Source organism: Bombina bombina, chromosome 1, assembly GCF_027579735.1.
Source record: "Bombina bombina isolate aBomBom1 chromosome 1, aBomBom1.pri, whole genome shotgun sequence".
Classification (NCBI taxonomy): domain Eukaryota; kingdom Metazoa; phylum Chordata; class Amphibia; order Anura; family Bombinatoridae; genus Bombina; species Bombina bombina.
This window is the reverse complement of record NC_069499.1, coordinates 573,043,810-573,066,177: the sequence shown is the minus strand read 5'-3', so window position 1 is coordinate 573,066,177 and position 22,368 is coordinate 573,043,810. Positions and strand designations below refer to the sequence as shown.

Below are 22,368 nucleotides of genomic sequence, written 5' to 3'. Positions count from 1 at the left end.
GGAGATGACATGCAAACCAGATCGGCGTACCAAGTCCTGCGAGATCCACGCAGGAGCGATGAGGATCATCGAAGCCCTCTCCTGTTTGACTCGAGCAATCACCCGGGGAAGGAGAGCAAATGGAGGGGACACATAAGCTAGGCTGAAAGACCAAGGCACTGCCAAGGCATCTATCAGCTCGGCCTGGAGAACCCTGGACCTGGATCCGTATCTCGGAAGCTTGGCATTCTGCCAAGACGCCAAAAGATCCAACTCCGGCCTGCCCCATCTGAGAATTAGGTTGGCAATACCTCCGGATGAAGTTGCCAGTCTCCCGGATGAAATGTCTGTCTGTTCAGAAAATCCACCTCCCGGGTTTCCACACCTGGGATGAGGATCGCGGACAGATAACAAGAGTGAGACTCCGCCCACTGAATTATCATGGCAAATCCTGTCATCGCTAAGGAACTCCTTGTTCCTCCCTGATGATTGATAGAAGCTACAGTCGTAAACTCGTCCGACTGGAATCTGATGAATTTAGCCGAAGCCAACTGAGGCCAAGCCTGAAGCGCATTGAATATCGCTCTCAACTCTAGGATATTGAAGGGAAGTAGAGACTCCGTTCGAGACCATACACCCTGGGTCCTCAGGGAGTTCCAGACTGCTCCCCCTTCTAACAGACTGGCATCCGTTGTCACTATCACCCATGAGGGTCTGCGGAAGCATGTCCCCTGGGATAGATGATTCAGTGACAACCACCATAGGAGAGAGTCCCTTGTCTCCTGATCGAGATCTATTTGAGGAGACAGATTTGTATAAACTCCATTCCACTGTCTGAGCATGTTCAGTTGCAGAGGTCTGAGATGAAACCGAGCAAACGGAATGACACACTGAGACACTGACGGCCGAGGATTGGACTGAAGTGCTCGGCATGTGTTCAGAATCTTTAATCTTCTGACCTCCGTCAAAAAGATTGTCAGGGATAGAGAGTTGAATAGAGTTCCCAAGAAGGGAACCTTGTCTGTGGAACTAGCGAAATCTTTTCCAGATTTACCTTCCACCCATGAGTCTTCAGGAAGGATAGACAATGTCGGTATGAGACTTTTCCAGTTGATAAGACGACGCCTGGATCAGAATATCGTCCAGATAAGGCACCACTGTAATGCCCCGCGGTCTTAGAACCGCCAGCAGAGACCCCAGAACCATCGTGAAAATTCTGGGTGCCGTGGCCAGACCGAAAGGCAGAGCCACAAACTGAAAATGTTTGTCTAGAAAGGCAAACCTCAGGAACTTGTAAAGATCTCTGTGGATAGAAACATAAAGATATGCATCCTTTAAATCCACCAATATTAGAACCGGAACAAGCACCAGGTCCGAGAGGTTACCTACGCAGTGTAAGTACAGCTCTCCCTTTATCTGATCCTGAGACAATCTAGAAAGCAGAAACTGCCTCTTAGAGGAAAACATTTGAGCTTGAAACTCGAGTGAGAACGGAAAGTCTGCCCTCTATAGAATCCAAAATATACCAAGTGTTGGAACAGGGCCACCTACATTCCCAGTGTGATAACTGGAAAGTAGAAGTGAAATAAATGAATTAACCAATATACCGCCACACCAGTGACGGCAGTAAAGGACACAGATGGTTGCCATTGGAAACCCTGGAGTGTGTCCCATAACCAAATTGAGCCCCTTAGGACTATCCTCTAGTGGTAGATAAGTTCACGTAGTGATTTTCGAAACTACTCCTTCTCCTCTAAGGAATGTCGTCCAGCCTCTTAGCTGATACGGCTATGGGAAACAGTATTGTAAATATAGAGAACGCCCAAGGCATCAATTCCATCTGAAACAGAAATTCTCAGCAAAATGGAGAAACCATTAGAATAGTAATTCTTCCAGCAATGCTAAACCCTATGTAAAAACATAGAATGCCTCATAACCCTGAGTGGAGTGCGAAATGACAGACAGGGCACTGCATGCGGGCCATAAAATTGTGAGATGAATTAAAGGTCTGGGAAGCATCCCAACCAACAGAGTCATGGGGTGATTTAAAACCATGGTCTTCTTATTGATTTGTTTGTGTGTTGAGCCACAGCCAGTTCTACTGTAGGAGAAATATGTGGCCAGTTGATAACAGACTCCCAAACAATTTTGAACATAGGAACACACTGTTCTTTCAATTCTGAAAAGTAACTCTATGCTTGAGTGCGTTTGTCTCATCCTCAGTCCTAAGGGATGAACTAACAAAGAAAAACAGCTGAAAGTCATTAAATACAATGCCTACAGAACAAGACGTAACGGTCTCTTTAATTCTTAAAGAAACTCAGTCTTGTGAGAGTTTGTACCATCCTACGTCACAAAGGATGATTGAACAAACAAAAACAGCCACAATTCTTTTAATAAAATTTACACCGAAAAAAGTTACTTTAAATTTTAAAAGAATGGTTTATTTCTGTTGTGAAGAAACAAGCCAAAAACAACATAAATACTGCTGCAAACAGACATCGCTATGAAAATCAAAAGCAAAGTCTTAGCTAGGAACCGCAGAGCACTACCTGTGGGTCATAAATTAGTTTGAGCACCACATGTTGTTTACCGGAACCTCACTGCAACAGAGAGAATGTAGGCTACAGTCCAAGTATGCCGAATATATCTCTATTATACACTGAGCCATAGAAAGGGGGAAACAGACATCTAAAGCGTGCAGAGCCTCTCTATTTTATTATGCTGCAGCACAGCAGAGAAGCATCTGGCGTCCATGGAAGGGAGTGATCAAAGGCGCGCAGACCATGGCGCGTATTGTAACTCCGCCCTTCATGGGCATTTCAGTTAAATTTCCCTGGCCGTTATTGTATAATATATGGAGCCGTCAGAGAACCACATGGCACATCGAAATTAAACAAACTCGCTAGTCAGCTTCCTGACCTCAGTCAACCCCACTCTCCCGTAATGTCAAACAAGTCATTGTGGAGATAAACGATACTGTTCCTTCTCACGTTGACACGGACAGGGGAGTAAAAACACCCAATCAGCTGCCCTCGTGAAGCACTAAGCCATAGGGAACGATATATGTTACGGTCTCTTTAGTCAACCCCATGCACAACACACTAATATAAGTTGTTGGGGGTCTGTAGTAACACTTATAACAACTTGTCAAAGTAATAAAACACCTCCCTGTCGGCAGATCATAAAAAATAAGCCCTATGGGAGCGAGGATATGAAATCCTATGTATGTCTCAGTCGGCTCTTAGTTTTCGATGAACATAAGCCGTTAGAGAGAAGTAACGCTCTGCAGTACATTCATGTGGGAGCAGTGACATGTAGTCTTTATTCCCCATAACATCCCGTATTGGCAATATAAACTAAAAACGGATAACCCTCCTGGGCTGCAACATAAGTAATTTAAGCCCTTGAAGGCAGTACTAAAGGAAGTAGATGAGTCATCTGAGACTGCAGAAAAACTGCCCAATAACTTCACCACCTTCGATCTACATAGGGATAAAGTTATGTATGTCTCCAAGTAATAAGGGAAGTCTATAAAATTTAACTCCCCACTTATCAGATAGGTAAGCCTACAGTCTATTCTGAGTTAATCTTATGTCCCAGAATAATAAAGACTGCACTTACCTCAATGCTGATCGACAGCATGACCGGTCTCACAGGATCAAGAGGTCTTCTCCCTCCTGCAGTTCTGTGGACACAGAAAGGGCCTTAGTTATTATCTGCTAAGACCATCAATCCAGAAGGGCAGTACTAGTCTGGGAGGCGCAGTGAGGGTAAAACCCCACCAGTTTCCAATGCTTTAAAGTCACCTGTAGCTCTACTCTAGAGGCTGACAAGGAATACGGCTACACCCTGAAGATAAATTGCACACTTTGGCACCATTTTAAAAATAATAAACTCTTGATTGAATAATCGAAACTAACACCTCACTTTACCTCTTCCTATCACTAACACAGGCAAAGAGAATGACTGGAGTGGGAGGGAAGGGAGGAGCTATATATACAGCTCTGCTGTGGTGCTCTATGCCTCCTCCTGCTGACCAGGAGGCGATATCCCACAAGTAAGGATGAAATCCGTGGACTCATCGTATCTTGTAAAAGAAATTTGTGTTGTGACTACACAAGTGGTATGTTAATAATTTTAGTGAGAAACCCAAAGTTTGTGAAAAAGTTTGTGAAAAGTTAATGATTATTTTTAATATATATTAATATGAAACGGTGGCATGAAATATACTAAAATGGGTCTAGATCAATACCTTGGGCTGTCTACAAATGTTTTATATATATATATATATATATATATATATATATTCTCTGAAATTCCTGGTCATTGCAAAAACAATGGAATGTGTTAAAATATATTGTCATTGCACTATTGCTTCATATAACCCCCAAAAAGTAGTTAAACACATAGCTAGTCAGTTCCGGAGTGGCAACACACTGTACAATCCCTTATATTCTGTTTTGTTATTCAGTATGAAGCCCTGTATAGAACTAGAAATAAAATATAATGATATATGAAGGCTTAATGCGAAAACGTGACATCTGTTTTTCCACTTGCTGCAAAATGACTGGCAAACAATGCCTGGCACTTACATATCCCCAGTCACAAATACTGCACTGATTCATCCTTCTAAGCTTTTTTTTTTTTCTTGTTCAAAATAACAGCCTGAGACATCAGCAAAATTGCTTTTAGTTGTGACATTTTAGAGTTCACACTGCATGGGGTGACTAACATTTTAAAAAGCCTGGGGCAGTTGTAAGCTTGGCCCTTGCAATGTAGGAGCAAATCCTGAATGTTCACTGGCAAAATGTAAAAGTACACTCAAAATATACGTGATCTCGTCCACAGCTGTGATCTAAGAGTTCAAGTGCACCCATTGTCTTTGAAAGTCTGTCCAAACATTACAGATACTCATATTCATCTTTAGTCCCCTGAAACAAAAAACAGATTATATGTGTTTTACCAGCATATACTAGAGAATATACATAGAGGCCCCAACCTTTTGATGTCATTAATCAGCTTATTTTTCTCTTGAGCGACACGCTTGTGATGCATTCGGTGAAAGTCTCGCTCTTTCTGCAGTTTTATCATAGATTCCTTAGCTTTACTGCAAAAAAAATAAATAAAACACTAAGAAAATGATGTCTCCAACAAATGTTTACAGATTTACAAGCTAGTAATAAAGAAGTGAATAATCTTAAAACAGTCAGGAATCTTCTTAATAAAAAATAATTTGATGAGACAATTGGCCGTGCTGTTAAAAATAAAATTAAAGTATTGGCTTCAGTTAAAACATTGTTAGAACATTGTTGCAGTGTATAAGGCTTAAATGAGCAAATAACATTGGTGGTTATATCACACAGTTGAAAATGTACATAAAATAAAGTAAACAATTTTAAAAGCTGAGGTGCTTTGACCATGTGACATCAGAATTTTGAGTCTCAGATCTGCTAACAAAAAATATATAAGATCATGCCACAAATTTCAAATAAATAAATTTCTGCCCTGCTTGACTATGGTTTCTTTTTGGGCAGAATTAGCAGTTCAAGAAGTTAATTTTACATGGAACCATAGAGCAACCATTATAGTCTACCAAAGTTGTTACAATGTCACTTGAATACAGTATGTCAAATTTGGTATTGTAAAAATAAATAAATTATGAATATGTGTTTATAAACAATGAAAATATATTGTAAAGTGGTTTCATTTTGCATAACCAAACATTTTATATAAAAATCTCAAGGTGTTAACTACTATGCGTTTAAGCAAAATGCATTGCAGTTACTAAAAAAGAGAGCTGTTGAGACTATACTGGTGCCTGATTTTAGTTACTACCAAGACATAAATGGATGGCAGGAGCTAAACTCATACTGATAAAGGGCATTTCTTTAAATCTTAAATACTTTAACAAGCTACAGAATTTTATGGTTAGACTATTAGTGATGGCGAAGCTTGGCACACCAGATGTTTCAGAACTACATTTTCTGTGATGCTCGACTGAACTGCAGAGGGTAGAAGCATAATGTAGTGCTGAAACATCTAGGTGCCAAGGTTCGCTATCACTGGACTAGACTAATAGGCAAAGACACCCCAGCCAAAGCTATAAGTATCCCTCCCACTTTCCCTAATGCCCCAGTCATTCAGCCAAGGAAATAAGGAAAAGTAGGAGAAGAATAGGTGCCAGAAGATTAGAAAAACACGCAACCTGAAAACACAGAGCGGGTTTGTGGACTCTCCATGCCAGGAAAGAAAATAATTGATCAGGTAAGCATACATTTTGTTTTCTTTTCAATGGCAGGAAGAGTCCATGAATTAATTCATTACTGTTGGGAATCCAATACCCAAGCAAGAGAGGACACAAAATCAACCAGGAGAGAAAACAAGGCCGGCGGACCCTAATCTGAAGGCACCACCACTTGAAACACACTTCTCCTCAGTTGAGGCAGAAACATCAAAACTAGTAAAAGAAAGAGGACCAAGAGCCGCCTTACAAATCTGCTCCATAAAAACATTGTTCTTAAAAGCCCAAGAAGAGGACAATGCACGGGAGAATGAGGCATAATCCCCCGGGAGGCTGTTGGTCAGCTTCCTCGTAAGCCAAACCAAAGACACCGCTCACCCAAAAGCAGCAGTAGCCGTCTGGCCCATGCGCTGCCAGTTTACAAAAGAAACAAGGAAAAAGATTTTCTCAAAATCCTTGGACACATGATATAGAACTTCAAAGACAAGCACTACATCCAATTGTGTAGTAAACACTCTTTCAGAGAGGAAGGATTAAGCCAAAGGGAAGAAACTACAAACTCTAGATTGACAACGCGATCTGAGACAACCTAGGTAGAAAACCTAAATTGGAACATAAAACAACCTTATCTGCAAGGAAAACAAGTTAAGGGGAACACATGCAAAGAATATACTGTAACTCAGAAACTATGCAAGCAGAAGAAAAGGCCAACAAAAACAAAACCTTACCAAACAAAGATAAGGTCAAAAGAATGCATAGACTCCAACGGCGCCAGCTGCAGAACCGAAGAAAAAGATTAAGGCTCCAAGGAGGAGACACAGGAATAAACCCAGGCTTGTTTCTCACCAGAACCTGAACAAGGACTTCACCTCAGGAAGATTAGTTAACTTCCTGTGCAGAAACACAAAAACAACAGAGAGTTAACTCTAGAGAGATCTGTCTGACAAACCTTTGTTCAAACCATACTGGAGAAATAACAGATCCGAGGAACCCTCACCTTGTGCCAAGAGAAACCTCATTCCTCACACCAAGCCAAATAAGTACGCCACATCTCACAGTAGATACAGTGAGAAACCGGCTAACATGCCTGGATCAGGCTATCAATGACCCTTTGGAGAAAAAGGAAATTTATGCTTACCTGATAAATTTATTTCTTTTAGAATATGACGAGTCCACGGATTTCATCCTTACTTATATGGGATATTGCCTCCTGGTCAGCAGGAGGAGGAAAAGAGCACCACAGCAGAGCTGTATATATAGCTCCTCCCTTCCCTCCCACTCCAGTCATTCGACCAAAGTTAGGAAGAGAAAGGAAAAGCCAAGGTGCAGAGGTGACTGAAGTTTAACAAAAATAAAGACCTGTCTTAGAAAATGACAGGGTGGGCCGTGGACTCGTCATATCGTAAAAGAAATAAATTTATCAGGTAAGCATAAATTTCCTTTTCTTTTACAAGATATAACGAGTCCATGTATTTCATCCTTACATATGGGATACAATACCGAAACTATAGGACACGGATGAAAGGGAGGGACAGGACAGGAACCAAAACGGAAGGCACCACTGCTTGAAGAACTTTTCTCCCAAAAATAGCCTCGGACGAAGCAAAAGTATCAAATTTGTAAAATTTGGAAAAAGTGTGAAGAGACGACCAAGTTGCAGCTTTGTAAATCTGTTCAACAGAAGCATCATTTTTGAATGCCCATGAGGAAGCCACAGCCCTAGTGGAATGAGCCATAATTCTTTCAGGAGGCTGCTGTCCAGCAGTCTCATATGCAAAACAAATGATACTCTTCAGCCAAAAAGAAAGAGGTAGCCGTAGCTTTCTGGCCCCTACGTTTTCCAGAAAAAACAACAAATAATGAAGATGATTGACGAAATTCTTTAGTCGCCTGCAAGTAAAACTTCAGGGCACGGACCACGTCCAAATTATGTAACAGACGCTCCTTTTTAGAAGAAGGATTAGGACACAATGAAAGAACAATTTCCTGATTAATATTTTTGTTGGAAACAACCTTAAGAAGAAAACCAGGTTTGGTACGTAACACTACCTTATCAGAATGAAAAATAAGGTAAGGAGAATCACATTGTAATGCTGAAAGCTCAGAAACTCTGCGAGCAGAAGTAATAGCAACCAAAAATAAAACTTTCCAAGATAACAATTTAATATCTATGGAATGCATAGGTTCAAACGGAACCCCTTGAAGAACCTTAAGAACTAAATTCAAACTCCAAGGAGGAGCAATAGGTCTAAACACAGACCTGATTCTAGTCAGAGCCTGACAAAAGTATTGAACATCCGGAATATCTGCCAGACGTTTGTGTAGCAAAATAGATAAAGCAGAAATTTGTCCCTTTAGGGAACTTGCTGATAACCCTTTCTCCAATCCTTCTTTGAGAAAGGATATAATCCTAGGAATCCTAATCTTACTCCATGAGTAGCCCTTGGATTCACACCAATAAAGATATTTACGCCATATCTTATGGTAAATCTTTCTAGTAACAGGCTTACGTGCCTGGATGAAGGTATCAATGACCAAATCAGAGAACCCTCGCTTAGATAAAATCAAGCGTTCAATCTCCAAGCAGTCAGCTGCAGAGAAACTAGATTCGGATGATGGAAGGGTCCCTAAACGAGAAGGTCCCGCATCAAGGGAAGCTTCCACGGCGGCAGAGAGGACATGTCCACCAGATCGGCATACCAAGTCCTGCGAGCCACGCAGGAGCGATGAGAATCACCGAAGCCCTCTCCTGTTTGATTCGAGCAATCATACGGGGAAGGAGAGCAAACAGTGGAAACACATAAGCTAGGTTGAACAACGAAGGCACTGCCAAGGCATCTATCAGTTCAGCCTGAGGATCCCTGGACCTGGATCCGTATCTCGGGAGCTTGGCATTCTGACGAGATGCCATAATATCCAGCTCCGGTCTGTCCCATCTGAGGATCAGGGTGGCAAAGACCTCCGGATGGAATTCACATTCCCCCGGATGAAACGTCTGTCTGCTCAAAAAATCTGCTTCCCAGTTGTCCACTCCTGGGATGTAGATTTCTGACAGATAACAAGAGTGAGCCTCCGCCCACCGAATTATCTTGGATAATTCTATCAACGCTAAGGAACTCCTTGTCCCTCCCTGATGATTGATGTAAGCCACAGTCGTGATGTTGTCCGACTGAAATCGGATGAATTTGGCCGAAGCCAACTGAGGCCAAGCCTGAAGCACATTGAATATAGCTCTCAACTACAGAATATTGATTGGAAGTAGAGACTCCGACCGAGTCCACACACCCTGAGCCTTCAGGGAATTCCAGACTGCACCCCAACCTAGTAGACTGGCGTCCGTTGTCACTATCACCCATGAGGGTCTGCGGAAGCACGTCCCTTGGGACAGATGATCTGGCGACAACCACCAAAGAAGAGAGTCCCTTGTCTTCTGATCGAGATCTATCTGAGGAGACAAATTTGCATAATCTCCATTCCACTTTCTGAGCAAGCTCAGTTGTAGAGGACTGAGATGAAAACGAGCAAACGGAATGATGTCCATTGCCGCCACCATCAATCCAATTACCTCCATGCACTGAGCCACTGATGGCCGAGGATTGGACTGAAGGGATCGGCATGTATTCAGAATCTTTAACTTTCTGACATCCGTCAAAAATTTTTTCATGGATATAGAGTCTATTAGAGTTCCCAGGAAAGGAACCTTTGTGGAATTAGTGAACTCTTTTCTAGATTCACCTTCCACCCGTGAGTCCTTAGAAAGGATAGAACAATGTCGGTATGGGACTTTGTCAGCTGATAAGACGACGCCTGGATCAGAATGTCGTCCAGATAAGGCGCCACTGCAATGCCCGCGGTCTGAAAACCACCAGCAGAGACCCTAGGACCTTTGTGAAGATCCTGGGTGCCGTGGCCAGCCCGAAAGAAAGGGCCACAAACTGAAAATGTTTGTCCAGAAAGGCAAACTACAGGAACTGGTGATGATCTCTGTGGAATATGAAGATATGCATCCTTTAAGTCCACGGTAGTCATATATTGACCCTCCTGGATCAATGGAAGAATTGTCCGAATAGTCTCCATCTTGAAGGATGGAACTCTGAGAAACTTGTTTAGACTCTTGAGATCTAAAATGGGTCGAAACGTTCCCTCTTTTTTGGGAACCACAAAAAGATTTGAGTAAAACCCCTGCCCCTGTTCCTGTATTGGAACGGGACAAATTACTCCCATAGTGGAGAGGTCTTTTACACAACGTAAGAACGCCTTCCTTTTTATCTGGTCTACAGACAATCGTGAAAGAAGAAACCTTCCCTTTGGGAAGGAATTTTTGAACTCCAACTGATACCCTTGAGACAAAAGATTTCTAGTGTCCAGGGATCCTGAACATCTCTTATCCAAGTCTGGAAAAAGAGAGAAAGTCTGCCCCCTACTAGATCCGGTCCCGGATCGGGGGCCGCCCTTCATGCTGTTTTGGGAGCAGCAGTGGGCTTCTTGGGTAGTTTTCCCTTGTTCCAAGCCTGGTTGGGTCTCCAGGTGAGCTTGGCTTGAGGATAATTCCCTTCCTGTTTAGCGGAAGAGGAAGGGGGGACTCCTTTGAAATTACGAAAGGAACGAAAATTACTCTGTCGTCCCCTTTGCTTAGATGTTTTGTATTGAGGGAGGAGATGACCCTTACCTCCCGTAATATCAGAAATGATTTCCTTCAAATCAGGCCTGAATAGGGTCTTTCCCTTGAAAGGAAAAGCCAAAAGCTTGGATTTAGAGGACACATCCGCAGACCAAGATTTTAACCATAAAGCTCTTCGTGCTAAGATGGAGAATCCCGAACTCTTAGCAGCTAACTTGGTTATCTGAAAGGAAGCATCCGTAATAAAAGAATTAGCCAGCTTCAGCGCCTTAATTCTGTCCTGTATTTCCTAAAGAGGTCTCAGTTCTAAGAGACTCTTCTAGAGCGTCAAACCAAAAAGCAGCCGCAGTTGTGACTGTTACAATGCAGGCCGCCGGTTGCAATAAAAACCCCTGATGAATATAGAGTTTTTTAAGGAGACCCTCCAACTTCTTATCCATGGGGTCTTTGAAAGCACAACTATCCTCTATAGGAATAGTTGTACGCTTCGCCAGAGTAGAAATAGCTCCCTCCACCTTAGGGACCGTCTGCCAAGAATTCCGAATAGTGTCAGCTATAGGATACATTTTCTTAAAAATAGGGGAAGGGGAGAACGGGATACCCAGTCTTTCCCATTCCCAAGCAATTTCCGAAATTTTCTTAGGAACCGGAAAAACATCGGAATAAGAAGGGACCTCTAAGTATTTGTCCATCTTACTCAATTTTTCTGGTGGGACCACAATAGAGTCACAGTCATCCAGAGTCACCAAAACCTCTCGCAGCAAAAGTTGGAGGTTTTCAAGTTTAAATCTGAAGGACATGACGTCCGAATCTGTCGGGGATAATGCACTTCCTGAGTCAGACAGTTCCCCCTCAGATAGAGCCTCCCTACCTCTCAAATCAGAGCCCTGGGAAGGTATATCGGAGATAGCCATTAAAGCATCAGAAGTCGCAGGGACCACATGGGCCTCTGTCCTGCTGCGTTTGCCTTGTAACACTGGCAACTTAGATAAAACTTCTGTAAAAGTGGATGATATAACTGCAGCCATATCCTGCAGAGTGAATGAAGTGGACACAGTTGAAGAACATGGCGTCGCTTGTGCGGGCATTAAAGGTTGTGACGCTTGGGGAGAAAGTTGCGGTAAACACTTTTAGAAAAGTTGCTGAAAAACGGGTGTACTGTTTCTTTAAAAATTAAAGCCGTATATGCATCTGTTGCTCCACAATAAGCTGCATTAATTTGGAAGCACCCTAAGACTTATAAAAACTTATACTGTAAGAGTATAACCGAGTAAAACAATTTATGTTTAAATTAACCCCTTGCACCTCGCCACAGCTCTGCTGTGGTGCCTACCTGTCCCGAACGAAACACTGAATAGTCGTGGACGGCGCTCCTAAGGTCGCTTGTGAAGCTTGTAAACACAGGCATATATGCTGCTCCAAGACAGGATCCGGATAGAAAATGCGTGTCTGAGCGCGCAAAACTCAAAGCCCCGCCCCTCGTGGCCGCAACTAAAGTCCCCGGTTACAGCAAGCACCTCATGGTAAATAAACATGTCGGTTCTTATAAAAGTACCTCGAATCACCAATGTGCCCCTTCACATAAACATACACTAGTCTATTTTTGCCAAAGTTAAATAGAATACTTTGCTGCGCATGCCATAATCTCCCAGCGTCAAGCCCATAATAAAAACATAGCCCCTGGTTAACCCTTTATTAGGCTACTGATTATCCAAACATAAAAAGGGAATACTTATTCACATAACTCGTAATGCAAAACGATTACCCTTTCCCTGTACAGGGAATAAGTGCCAGTCTGTTCTGAGATACTTCAGTCTCCCCAGAAATAAATGACTGTACATACCTAAACGCTGAACGCAGAATGAAGCTGTCCCACACAATGAAGATCTCCTTTTCCTCACCTCCAGCACATCTGTGGGGACAAATAGAGTCTTAGATAATATCTGCTAAGACCATCAGCAGGGCAGCAATCAATATGGGAGCGTGTTTGCAGAGTGAAAATCTCCCCAGTCCATTGCTGAAAGCCAGAAGCTCTAGCCTTGAGAAAAATAGTACACACTGGCACCATTTAAAAATAATAAACTGTTGATTGAAGAATCTAAACTAAAACCTCACTTTACCTCTTCCTATCACTAACACAGGCAAAGAGAATGACTGGAGTGGGAGGGAAGGGAGGAGCTATATATACAGCTCTGCTGTGGTGCTCTTTGCCTCCTAGTGCTGACCATGATATCCCATAAGTAAGGATGGAATCCGTGGACTCGTCATATCTTGTAAAAGAAAATCTCTTTTGGAAAACACTAGGCGTTCATTCTCTCCACAGACAGTCTCAGAGAATCCAGGTTTTAGAAAAGAAAAGAACCTTGAGTAGATGGTTCACCTGATGAGGCAGACATCAACACCAGGTCTGCGAACCAGTTCCTGCGGGGACCAGCCGGAGCTATACCACCACAGGAGTCCACACCTGTATGATGCGGGCGATCACCCAAGGAAGGTTTTCAGGGGAAATCGCGCAGTCACCCACTACCATAAATTGTGCAGTTGAGTTTCCCACATGTGGGAAAAAACGCAGAGGTCATCGGACTCGGAGTGCAATGAACCAGCCTCGCCCTGGGAGAGCCACCTTAGTTATCAACAACTCCAACAAGTAATAAAACACTGGAAAGAAATAGGGAAATAAAAGCATCAACATTATCCTAAAAGTAAAACAGGGATTCTTGAACATACTCTTACATTAATATACTTGGGTAAAGGTTTGTTAAGCACCACAAGCATATATGTATCTAGAAAACAAAATGTATTCTTACCTGATAAATTAATTTATTTCATGGTGGTGACAGTCCATGACCCATTACTCCTGGGCTTAAATGGCTGGCCACTAGGAGAATGCAACGATTCCCAAAGCTCTAAGAGCACTTCATCCCTCCATTCACTCTGGTATTCTAGTCTGACGTTTAACCAAGAAAGGAAGGAAAGGACAAAGTAGGGAAAATGAGGTGCAAATGACAACTGCTGCCAGAAGAAAACATAATTTATGCTTACCTAAAAAATTATTTTCTTTCATGGTGGTGAGAGTCCACGATCCATTACGCATTGAAATTACTCCTCTCTACCACTAGGAGGAGGCAAAGATTCCCAAATCCCAAGAACTCTATAAAATGCCTCCTACCTCACACATTCATTAGTCTAACATATAGCCAAGCAACTGAGGTAAAAAAAAGGAATAAGAGCCATAAAAGGAGAAGGGTAAAAAGATGTGCTGAAAAAAAAAGTGTGGGGGCTCGTGGACTCTCACCACCATAAAAAACAAAATTTATGCTTACCTGATAAATTCCTTTCTCCTGTAGTGTGGTCAGTCCACGGGTCATCATTACTTCTGGGATATTAACTCCTCCCCAACAGGAAGTGCAAGAGGATTCACCCAGCAGAGCTGCTATATAGCTCCTCCCCTCTACGTCACCTCCAGTCATTCGACCAAGGACCAACGAGAAAGGAGAAGCCAAAGGGTGTAGTGGTGACTGGAGTATAATTAAAAATTTTTTACCTGCCATAAAAAACAGGGCGGGCCGTGGACTGACCACACTACAGGAGAAAGGAATTTATCAGGTAAGCATAAATTTTGTTTTCTCCTGTTAAGTGTGGTCAGTCCACGGGTCAACATTACTTCTGGGATACCAATACCAAAGCTAAAGTACACAGATGACGGGAGGGACAGGCAGGCTCTTTATACGGAAGGAACCACTGCCTGAAGAACCTATCTCCCAAAAACAGCCTCCGAAGAAGCAAAAGTGTCAAATTTGTAAAATTTGGAAAAAGTATGAAGAGAAGACCAAGTTGCAGCCTTGCAAATCTGTTCAACAGAAGCCTCATTCTTAAAGGCCCAAGTGGAAGCCACAGCTCTAGTAGAATGTGCTGTAATTCTTTCAGGAGGCTGCTGTCCAGCAGTCTCATAGGCTAACCGAATTATGCTACGAAGCCAAAAAGAGAGAGAGGTAGCCGAAGCTTTTTGACCTCTCCTCTGACCAGAATAAACGACAAACAGGGAAGACGTTTGTCGAAAATCCTTAGTTGCCTGTAGATAAAATTTCAGGGCACGGACTACATCTAGATTGTGTAGCAGACGTTGCTTCTTCGAAGAAGGATTAGGACACAAAGATGGAACCACAATCTCTTGATTGATATTCCTGTTAGTGACCACCTTAGGTAGGAACCCAGGTTTAGTACGCAGAACTACCTTGTCTGAATGAAAAATCAGATAAGGAGAATCACAATGTAAAGCGGATAACTCAGAGACTCTTCGAGCCGAGGAAATCGCCATTAAAAATAGAACTTTCCAAGATAACAGCTTGATATCAATGGAATGAAGGGGTTCAAACGGAACACCCTGTAAAACATTAAGAACTAAGTTCAAACTCCATGGTGGAGCAACAGTTTTAAACACAGGCTTGATCCTAGCTAAAGCCTGACAAAAAACTTGAACGTCCGGAACTTCTGACAGACGTTTGTGTAAAAGAATGGACAGAGCTGAAATCTGTCCCTTTAAGGAACTAGCGGATAAACCCTTTTCTAAACCTTCTTGTAGAAAAGACAATATCCTCGGAATCCTAACCTTACTCCATGAGTAACTCTTGGATTCGCACCAATATAAGTATTTGCGCCATATCTTATGGTAAATCTTTCTGGTAACAGGCTTCCTAGCCTGTATTAAGGTATCAATAACTGACTCAGAAAAACCACGTTTTGATAAAATCAAGCGTTCAATTTCCAAGCAGTCAGCTTCAGAGAAATTAGATTTTGATGTTTGAAGGGACCCTGGATCAGAAGGTCCTGTTTCAGAGGTAGAGACCAAGGTGGACAGGATGACATGTCCACTAGATCTGCATACCAAGTCCTGCGTGGCCATGCAGGCGCTATTAGAATCACTGATGCTCTCTCCTGTTTGATTCTGGCAATCAATCGAGGAAGCATCGGGAAGGGTGGAAACACAAAAGCCATCCCGAAGGTCCAAGGTGCTGTCAAAGCATCTATCAGAACCGCTCCCGGATCCCTGGATCTGGACCAGTAACGAGGAAGCTTGGCATTCTGTCGAGACGCCATGAGATCTATCTCTGGTTTGCCCCAACGTCGAAGTATTTGGGCAAAGACCTCCGGATGAAGTTCCCACTCCCCCGGATAAAAAGTCTGACGACTTAAGAAATCCGCCTCCCAGTTCTCCACTCCCGGGATGTGGATTGCTGACAGGTGGCAAGAGTGAGACTCTGCCCAGCGAATTATCTTTGATACTTCCATCATTGCTAGGGAGCTTCTTGTCCCTCCCTGATGGTTGATGTAAGCTACAGTCGTGATGTTGTCCGACTGAAACCTGATGAACCCCCGAGTTGTTAACTGGGGCCAAGCCAGAAGGGCATTGAGAACTGCTCTCAATTCCAGAATGTTTATTGGTAGGAGACTCTCCTCCTGATTCCATTGTCCCTGAGCCTTCAGAGAATTCCAGACAGCGCCCCAACCTAGTAGGCTGGCGTCTGTTGTTACAATTGTCCAGTCCGGCCTTCTGAATGGCATCCCCCTGGACAGATGTGGCCAAGAAAGCCACCATAGAAGAGAATTTCTGGTCTCTTGATCCAGATTCAGAGTAGGGGACAAGTCTGAGTAATCCCCATTCCACTGACTTAGCATGCACAATTGCAGCGGTCTGAGATGTAGGCGTGCAAAGGGTACTATGTCCATTGCCGCTACCATTAAGCCGATCACCTCCATGCATTGAGCTACTGACGGGTGTTGAATGGAATGAAGGACACGGCATGCATTTTGAAGCTTTGTTAACCTGTCTTCTGTCAGGTACATTTTCATTTCTACAGAATCTATAAGAGTCCCCAAGAAGGGAACTCTTGTGAGTGGAAAGAGAGAACTCTTCTTTTCGTTCACCTTCCATCCATGCAACCTTAGAAATGCCAGTACTAACTCTGTATGAGACTTGGCAGTTTGAAAGCTTGAAGCTTGTATCAGAATGTCGTCTAGGTACGGAGCTACCGAAATTCCTCGCGGTCTTAGTACCGCCAGAAGAGTACCCAGAACCTTTGTGACGATTCTTGGAGCCGTAGCCAATCCGAATGGAAGAGCTACAAACTGGTAATGCCTGTCTAGAAAGGCAAACCTTAGATACCGGTAATGATCTTTGTGAATCGGTATGTGAAGGTAAGCATCCTTTAAATCCACTGTGGTCATGTACTGACCCTTTTGGATCATGGGTAAAATTGTCCGAATAGTTTCCATTTTGAACGATGGAACTCTTAGGAATTTGTTTAGGATCTTTAAATCCAAGATTGGCCTGAAAGTTCCCTCTTTTTTGGGAACCACAAACAGATTTGAGTAAAACCCTTGTCCTTGTTCCGACCGCGGAACCGGATGGATCACTCCCATTAATAAAAGATCTTGTAGCAGCGTAGAAACGCCTCTTTCTTTATTTGGTTTGTTGACAACCTTGACAGATGAAATCTCCCTCTTGGGGGAGAGGATTTGAAGTCCAGAAGGTATCCCTGAGATATGATCTCTAACGCCCAGGGATCCTGGACATCTCTTGCCCAAGCCTGGGCGAAGAGAGAAAGTCTGCCCCCCACTAGATCCGTTCCCGGATCGGGGGCCCTCGATTCATGCTGTCTTAGGGGCAGCAGCAGGTTTCCTGGCCTGCTTGCCCTTGTTCCAGGACTGGTTAGGTCTCCAGCCTTGTCTGTAGCGAGCAACAGCTCCTTCCTGTTTTGGTGCAGAGGAAGTTGATGCTGCTCCTGCTTTGAAATTACAAAAGGAACGAAAATTAGACTGTCTAGCCTTAGGTTTGGCTCTGTCTTGAGGCAGGGCATGGCCTTTACCTCCTGTAATGTCAGCGATAATTTCTTTCAACCCGGGCCCGAATAAGGTCTGCCCTTTGAAAGGAATATTAAGCAATTTAGATTTAGAAGTAACATCAGCTGACCAGGATTTTAGCCACAGTGCTCTGCGCGCCTGAATGGCGAATCCGGAATTCTTAGCCGTAAGTTTAGTTAAATGTACTACGGCATCCGAAATAAATGAGTTAGCTAACTTAAGGGCTTTAAGCTTGTGTGTAATCTCATCTAATGGAGCTGATTCAAGTGTCTCTTCCAGAGACTCAAACCAAAATGCTGCTGCAGCCGTGACAGGCGCAATGAATGCAAGAGGTTGCAATATAAAACCTTGTTGAACAAACATTTTCTTAAGGTAACCCTCTAACTTTTTATCCATTGGATCTGAAAAGGCACAGCTATCCTCCACCGGGATAGTGGTACGCTTAGCTAAAGTAGAAACTGCTCCCTCCACCTTAGGGACCGTTTGCCATAAGTCCCGTGTGGTGGCGTCTATTGGAAACATCTTTCTAAATATTGGAGGGGGTGAGAACGGCACACCGGGTCTATCCCACTCCTTAGTAACAATTTCAGTAAGTCTCTTAGGTATAGGAAAAACGTCAGTACTCGACGGTACCGCAAAATATTTATCCAACCTACACAATTTCTCTGGTATTGCAACTGTGTTACAATCATTCAGAGCCGCTAACACCTCCCCTAGTAATACACGGAGGTTCTCCAGCTTAAATTTAAAATTTGAAATATCTGAATCCAGTCTGTTTGGATCAGAACCGTCACCCGCAGAATGAAGCTCTCCGTCCTCATGTTCTGCAAATTGTGACGCAGTGTCTGACATGGCCCTAATATTATCAGCGCACTCTGTTCTCACCCCAGAGTGATCACGCTTACCTCTTAGTTCTGGTAATTTAGCCAAAACTTCAGTCATAACAGTAGCCATATCCTGTAATGTGATTTGTAATGGCCGCCCAGATGTACTCGGCGCTACAATATCACGCACCTCCCGAGCGGGAGGTGCAGGTACTGACACGTGAGGCGAGTTAGTCGGCATAACTCTCCCCTCGTTGTTTGGTGAAATATGTTCAATTTGTACAGATTGACTTTTATTTAAAGTAGCATCAATACAGTTAGTACATAAATTTCTATTGGGCTCCACTTTGGCTTTAGCACATATAGCACAGATATCTTCCTCTGAATCAGACATGTTTAACACACTAGCAAACAAACTAGCAACTTGGAAATACTTTTCAAGTAATTTACTATAATATGAAAACGTACTGTGCCTATAAGAAGCACAGAAAAAGTTATGACAGTTGAAAATTGATAAACTGAAAAGTTATAGCATCAAATCTTTGTAAAAAACACACTTTTAGCAAAGGATTGCTCCCATTAGCAAAGGATAACTAACCCTGATAGCAGAAAAAAAATACAGAAATAAACGTTTTTTTATCACAGTCAACTACAATCTCACAGCTCTGCTGTGAGTGATTACCTCCCTCAAAACAAGTTTTGAAGACCCCTGAGTTCTGTAGAGATGAACCGGATCATGCAGGGAAGACAATAAACTTCTGACTGAATTTTTTGATGCGTAGCAAAAGCGCCAAAAAAGGCCCCTCCCCCTCATACACAACAGAGAGAGATCAGTAAACTGTCATAAATTAAATAAAAACGACTGCCAAGTGGAAAAAATAGTGCCCAAAACATTTTTTCACCCAGTACCTCAGAAAATTAAACGATTTTACATGCCAGCAAAAAACGTTTAACATAAATAAATTAAGTGTTATTAAAAAGCCTGTTGCTAGTCCCTGCAAAATAGGCTAAAGTCTTGTGCATACAGTATAATTCCAGTGAAGTGCCATTCCCCAGAATACTGAAGTGTAAAATATACATACAAGACAGCCTGATACCAGTTGCTGCTACTGCATTTAAGGCTGAGTTTACATTATATCGGTATGGCAGAATTTTCTCATCAATTCCATTGTCAGAAAATAATAAGCTGCTACATACCTCTTGCAGATTAATCTGCCCGCTGTCCCCTGATCTGAAGTTTACCTCTCCTCAGATGGCCGAGAAACAGCAATATGATCTTAACTACTCCGGCTAAAATCATAGAAAAAACTCAGGTAGATTCTTCTTCAAATTCTACCAGAGAAGGAATAACACACTCCGGTGCTATTATAAAATAACAAACTTTTGATTGAAGGTATAAAACTAAGTATAATCACCACAGTCCTCTCACACATCCTATCTATTCGTTGGGTGCAAGAGAATGACTGGAGGTGACGTAGAGGGGAGGAGCTATATAGCAGCTCTGCTGGGTGAATCCTCTTGCACTTCCTGTTGGGGAGGAGTTAATATCCCAGAAGTAATGATGACCCGTGGACTGACCACACTTAACAGGAGAAAAAATAATTTATCATCAGGTAAGCATATTATTATGTTTTCTTTCATACAGGTGGTAAGAGTCCACAATCCATTACTCATGGGAACAAATACTCAAGCTGTGGCAGTCCACGGATAAAAACATAAAGGGAGGGTTTTCAAAAAACATATTTTCACTGAGAAAATAAATCGGCAACCCCAAAGAAAAGTTTTTTTTTTTAAATAATGCACTTCAAAAACAGGCATAATCATCAAACTAAGACAACTACCCGAAGGACATTTCTACCAAAGGTTTCATCAGAGGAAGCAAAAACATCAAAATCGTAACATATGTATGTATACCAAGTAACTGCCTTGCAAATTTGATAAACAGAAGCCTCATTCTTGAAAGCCCAAAAAGTGGCAACTGATTTAGTAGAATGAGCCGTAATCCGCTGTGGCTAAAGAAATAGCAGAGGCCTTCTGGCCTTTCCTAGGCCCAAAGAAAAGAACAAATAAACTAGAAGTTTGTCTGAAATCCTTAGTAACATCAACATAATATTTCAATGCCCTAACATCCAGAAAATGCTAACATCTTTCAGAAGTATTTTTAGGATTAAGACACAAAGGGAACAACAATCTTTCTACCAATGTCCTCTGAAGAAACAACCTTAGGCAAAAAATTAAATCATGTTTGTAAAACAGCCTTATCCTGATGAAAATTCAAGAAAAAAAGCAGACAATTCAAAAACTCTTCCAGCAGAACATATAGCTAAAAGAAAAAAAACTTTCCACAAAAGTAGTTTAATGTCCAATGTATGCATAGGCTCAAAAGTAGGACCCTGCAAAACCCTTAACACTAGGTTAAGATTCCAAGGAGGAGAAATAGGCTTGATAACAGGTATAATTCAGACCAGAGCCTTAACAAAACAATGAATATCGGGAAGACTAGCAATCTTTCTGTGGAGATAACCCCTTATCTAAAACATCCTGTAAAAACTGAAGAATCGTAGGAATTCTAAAAGAATACCAGGAAAAATCATGATCTATACACCAGGAAATTAAAGTTTTCCAAACTTTGTGATAAATCTTCCTAGAAAGAGGCTTACGAACCTGAATCAGAGTTTCAATCACAGCATCCCCTAGGTCTCAGTACAAAGTGTTTAATTTCCATGACATCAAGTCTAGAGACTTTAGATCCAAATGGAAGAAAGGACCTTGAGACAGAAGGTCTGACTGCAGAGAAAAAGGCCAGGGAGAGTAACTGGACATTTGAACCAGATCCACATACCAAATCCTGCGAGCCCACGCTGGGGCAATCAGGATTACAAATTACTTCTCTAACTTTATCTTGAAAATCACTCTGGAAAGAAGAACCCGAGGAGGAAACAGATAAGCTGGCTAAAATGACCAAGGAACTACTAGAACATCCACTACCTCTACCTGAGGAACCCTGGATCTTGCAAAGCACCTGGGAAATTTGTTGATCATACAAAAGGCCATCAGAACTATCTCTAGTAGACCCCAAAGATCCACAATCCTGATAAAGGATTGAACACATCCTGATAAAGAGAGCACGACTCTGGATGTAGAGACTGATGACTGAGAAAGTCTGACCCCCAGGTGTTCACTCTTGGGATGTGAATCGTAGAGATTAGGCAAGAAGTGACTATTGCCCAAGAGAGAATTTGAGATATCTCCATCATAGCCAGGGAACTGTGAGTTCCCCTGATGGTTGACATAAGCTACTGCTGTGACATTGTCTGTCTGGAAACAGAGATAAGACTCCCTTTTCAACAGAGGCCAGACTTGAAGGCCCTGAAGATTAAACAGAGTTCTAGAATATTGATAGTTAACCTCACCACCCTAGGATCCCAAACCCTCTGTGCTGTCAAAGACCCCGAAAAACAGCTCTACAACCTGAAAGACCTGCATCTGTGGTGATCGAAAAACCGTTAGGATGAGCAAAATAATAAACTGATTATTCAGTCACCGAGTCAGAGACTGGAATCTAAGAATATCTGTTAAGACAGGAGAGTATAATCCCTGCACCATTGATGCAGCATACAAAGCTTTAGAGGCCTCATGTGAAATCAAGCAAATGTAATTGCATCTAACGCTGCAATCACGAGACCTAGTACTTCCATACACAGAGCCACTGAAGGGAATGAAAAAGACTGAAGGTTCAGACAAGTTGATACCAAATTCATCCAGCTCTGCTCTGTTAGAGAAAGACTCGTGAACACAGTCTATTTGGAAACCTAGAAAAGTAACCTTTGTATAATAAA

At 42.4% G+C, this 22,368-nt stretch overlaps 1 protein-coding gene across 1 annotated transcript in view; it reads right to left on the bottom strand.

Moving 5' to 3' along the window:
* Positions 1-22,368, bottom strand: part of SPAG16 (sperm associated antigen 16) — a 984,179-nt gene that overhangs the window by 640,521 nt on the left and 321,290 nt on the right. Inside the window, exon 6 of the mRNA XM_053698804.1 lies at positions 4,982-5,089. Coding sequence (XP_053554779.1) covers positions 4,982-5,089 — 108 coding nt within the window. The remainder of the gene's footprint in view (positions 1-4,981; positions 5,090-22,368) is intronic.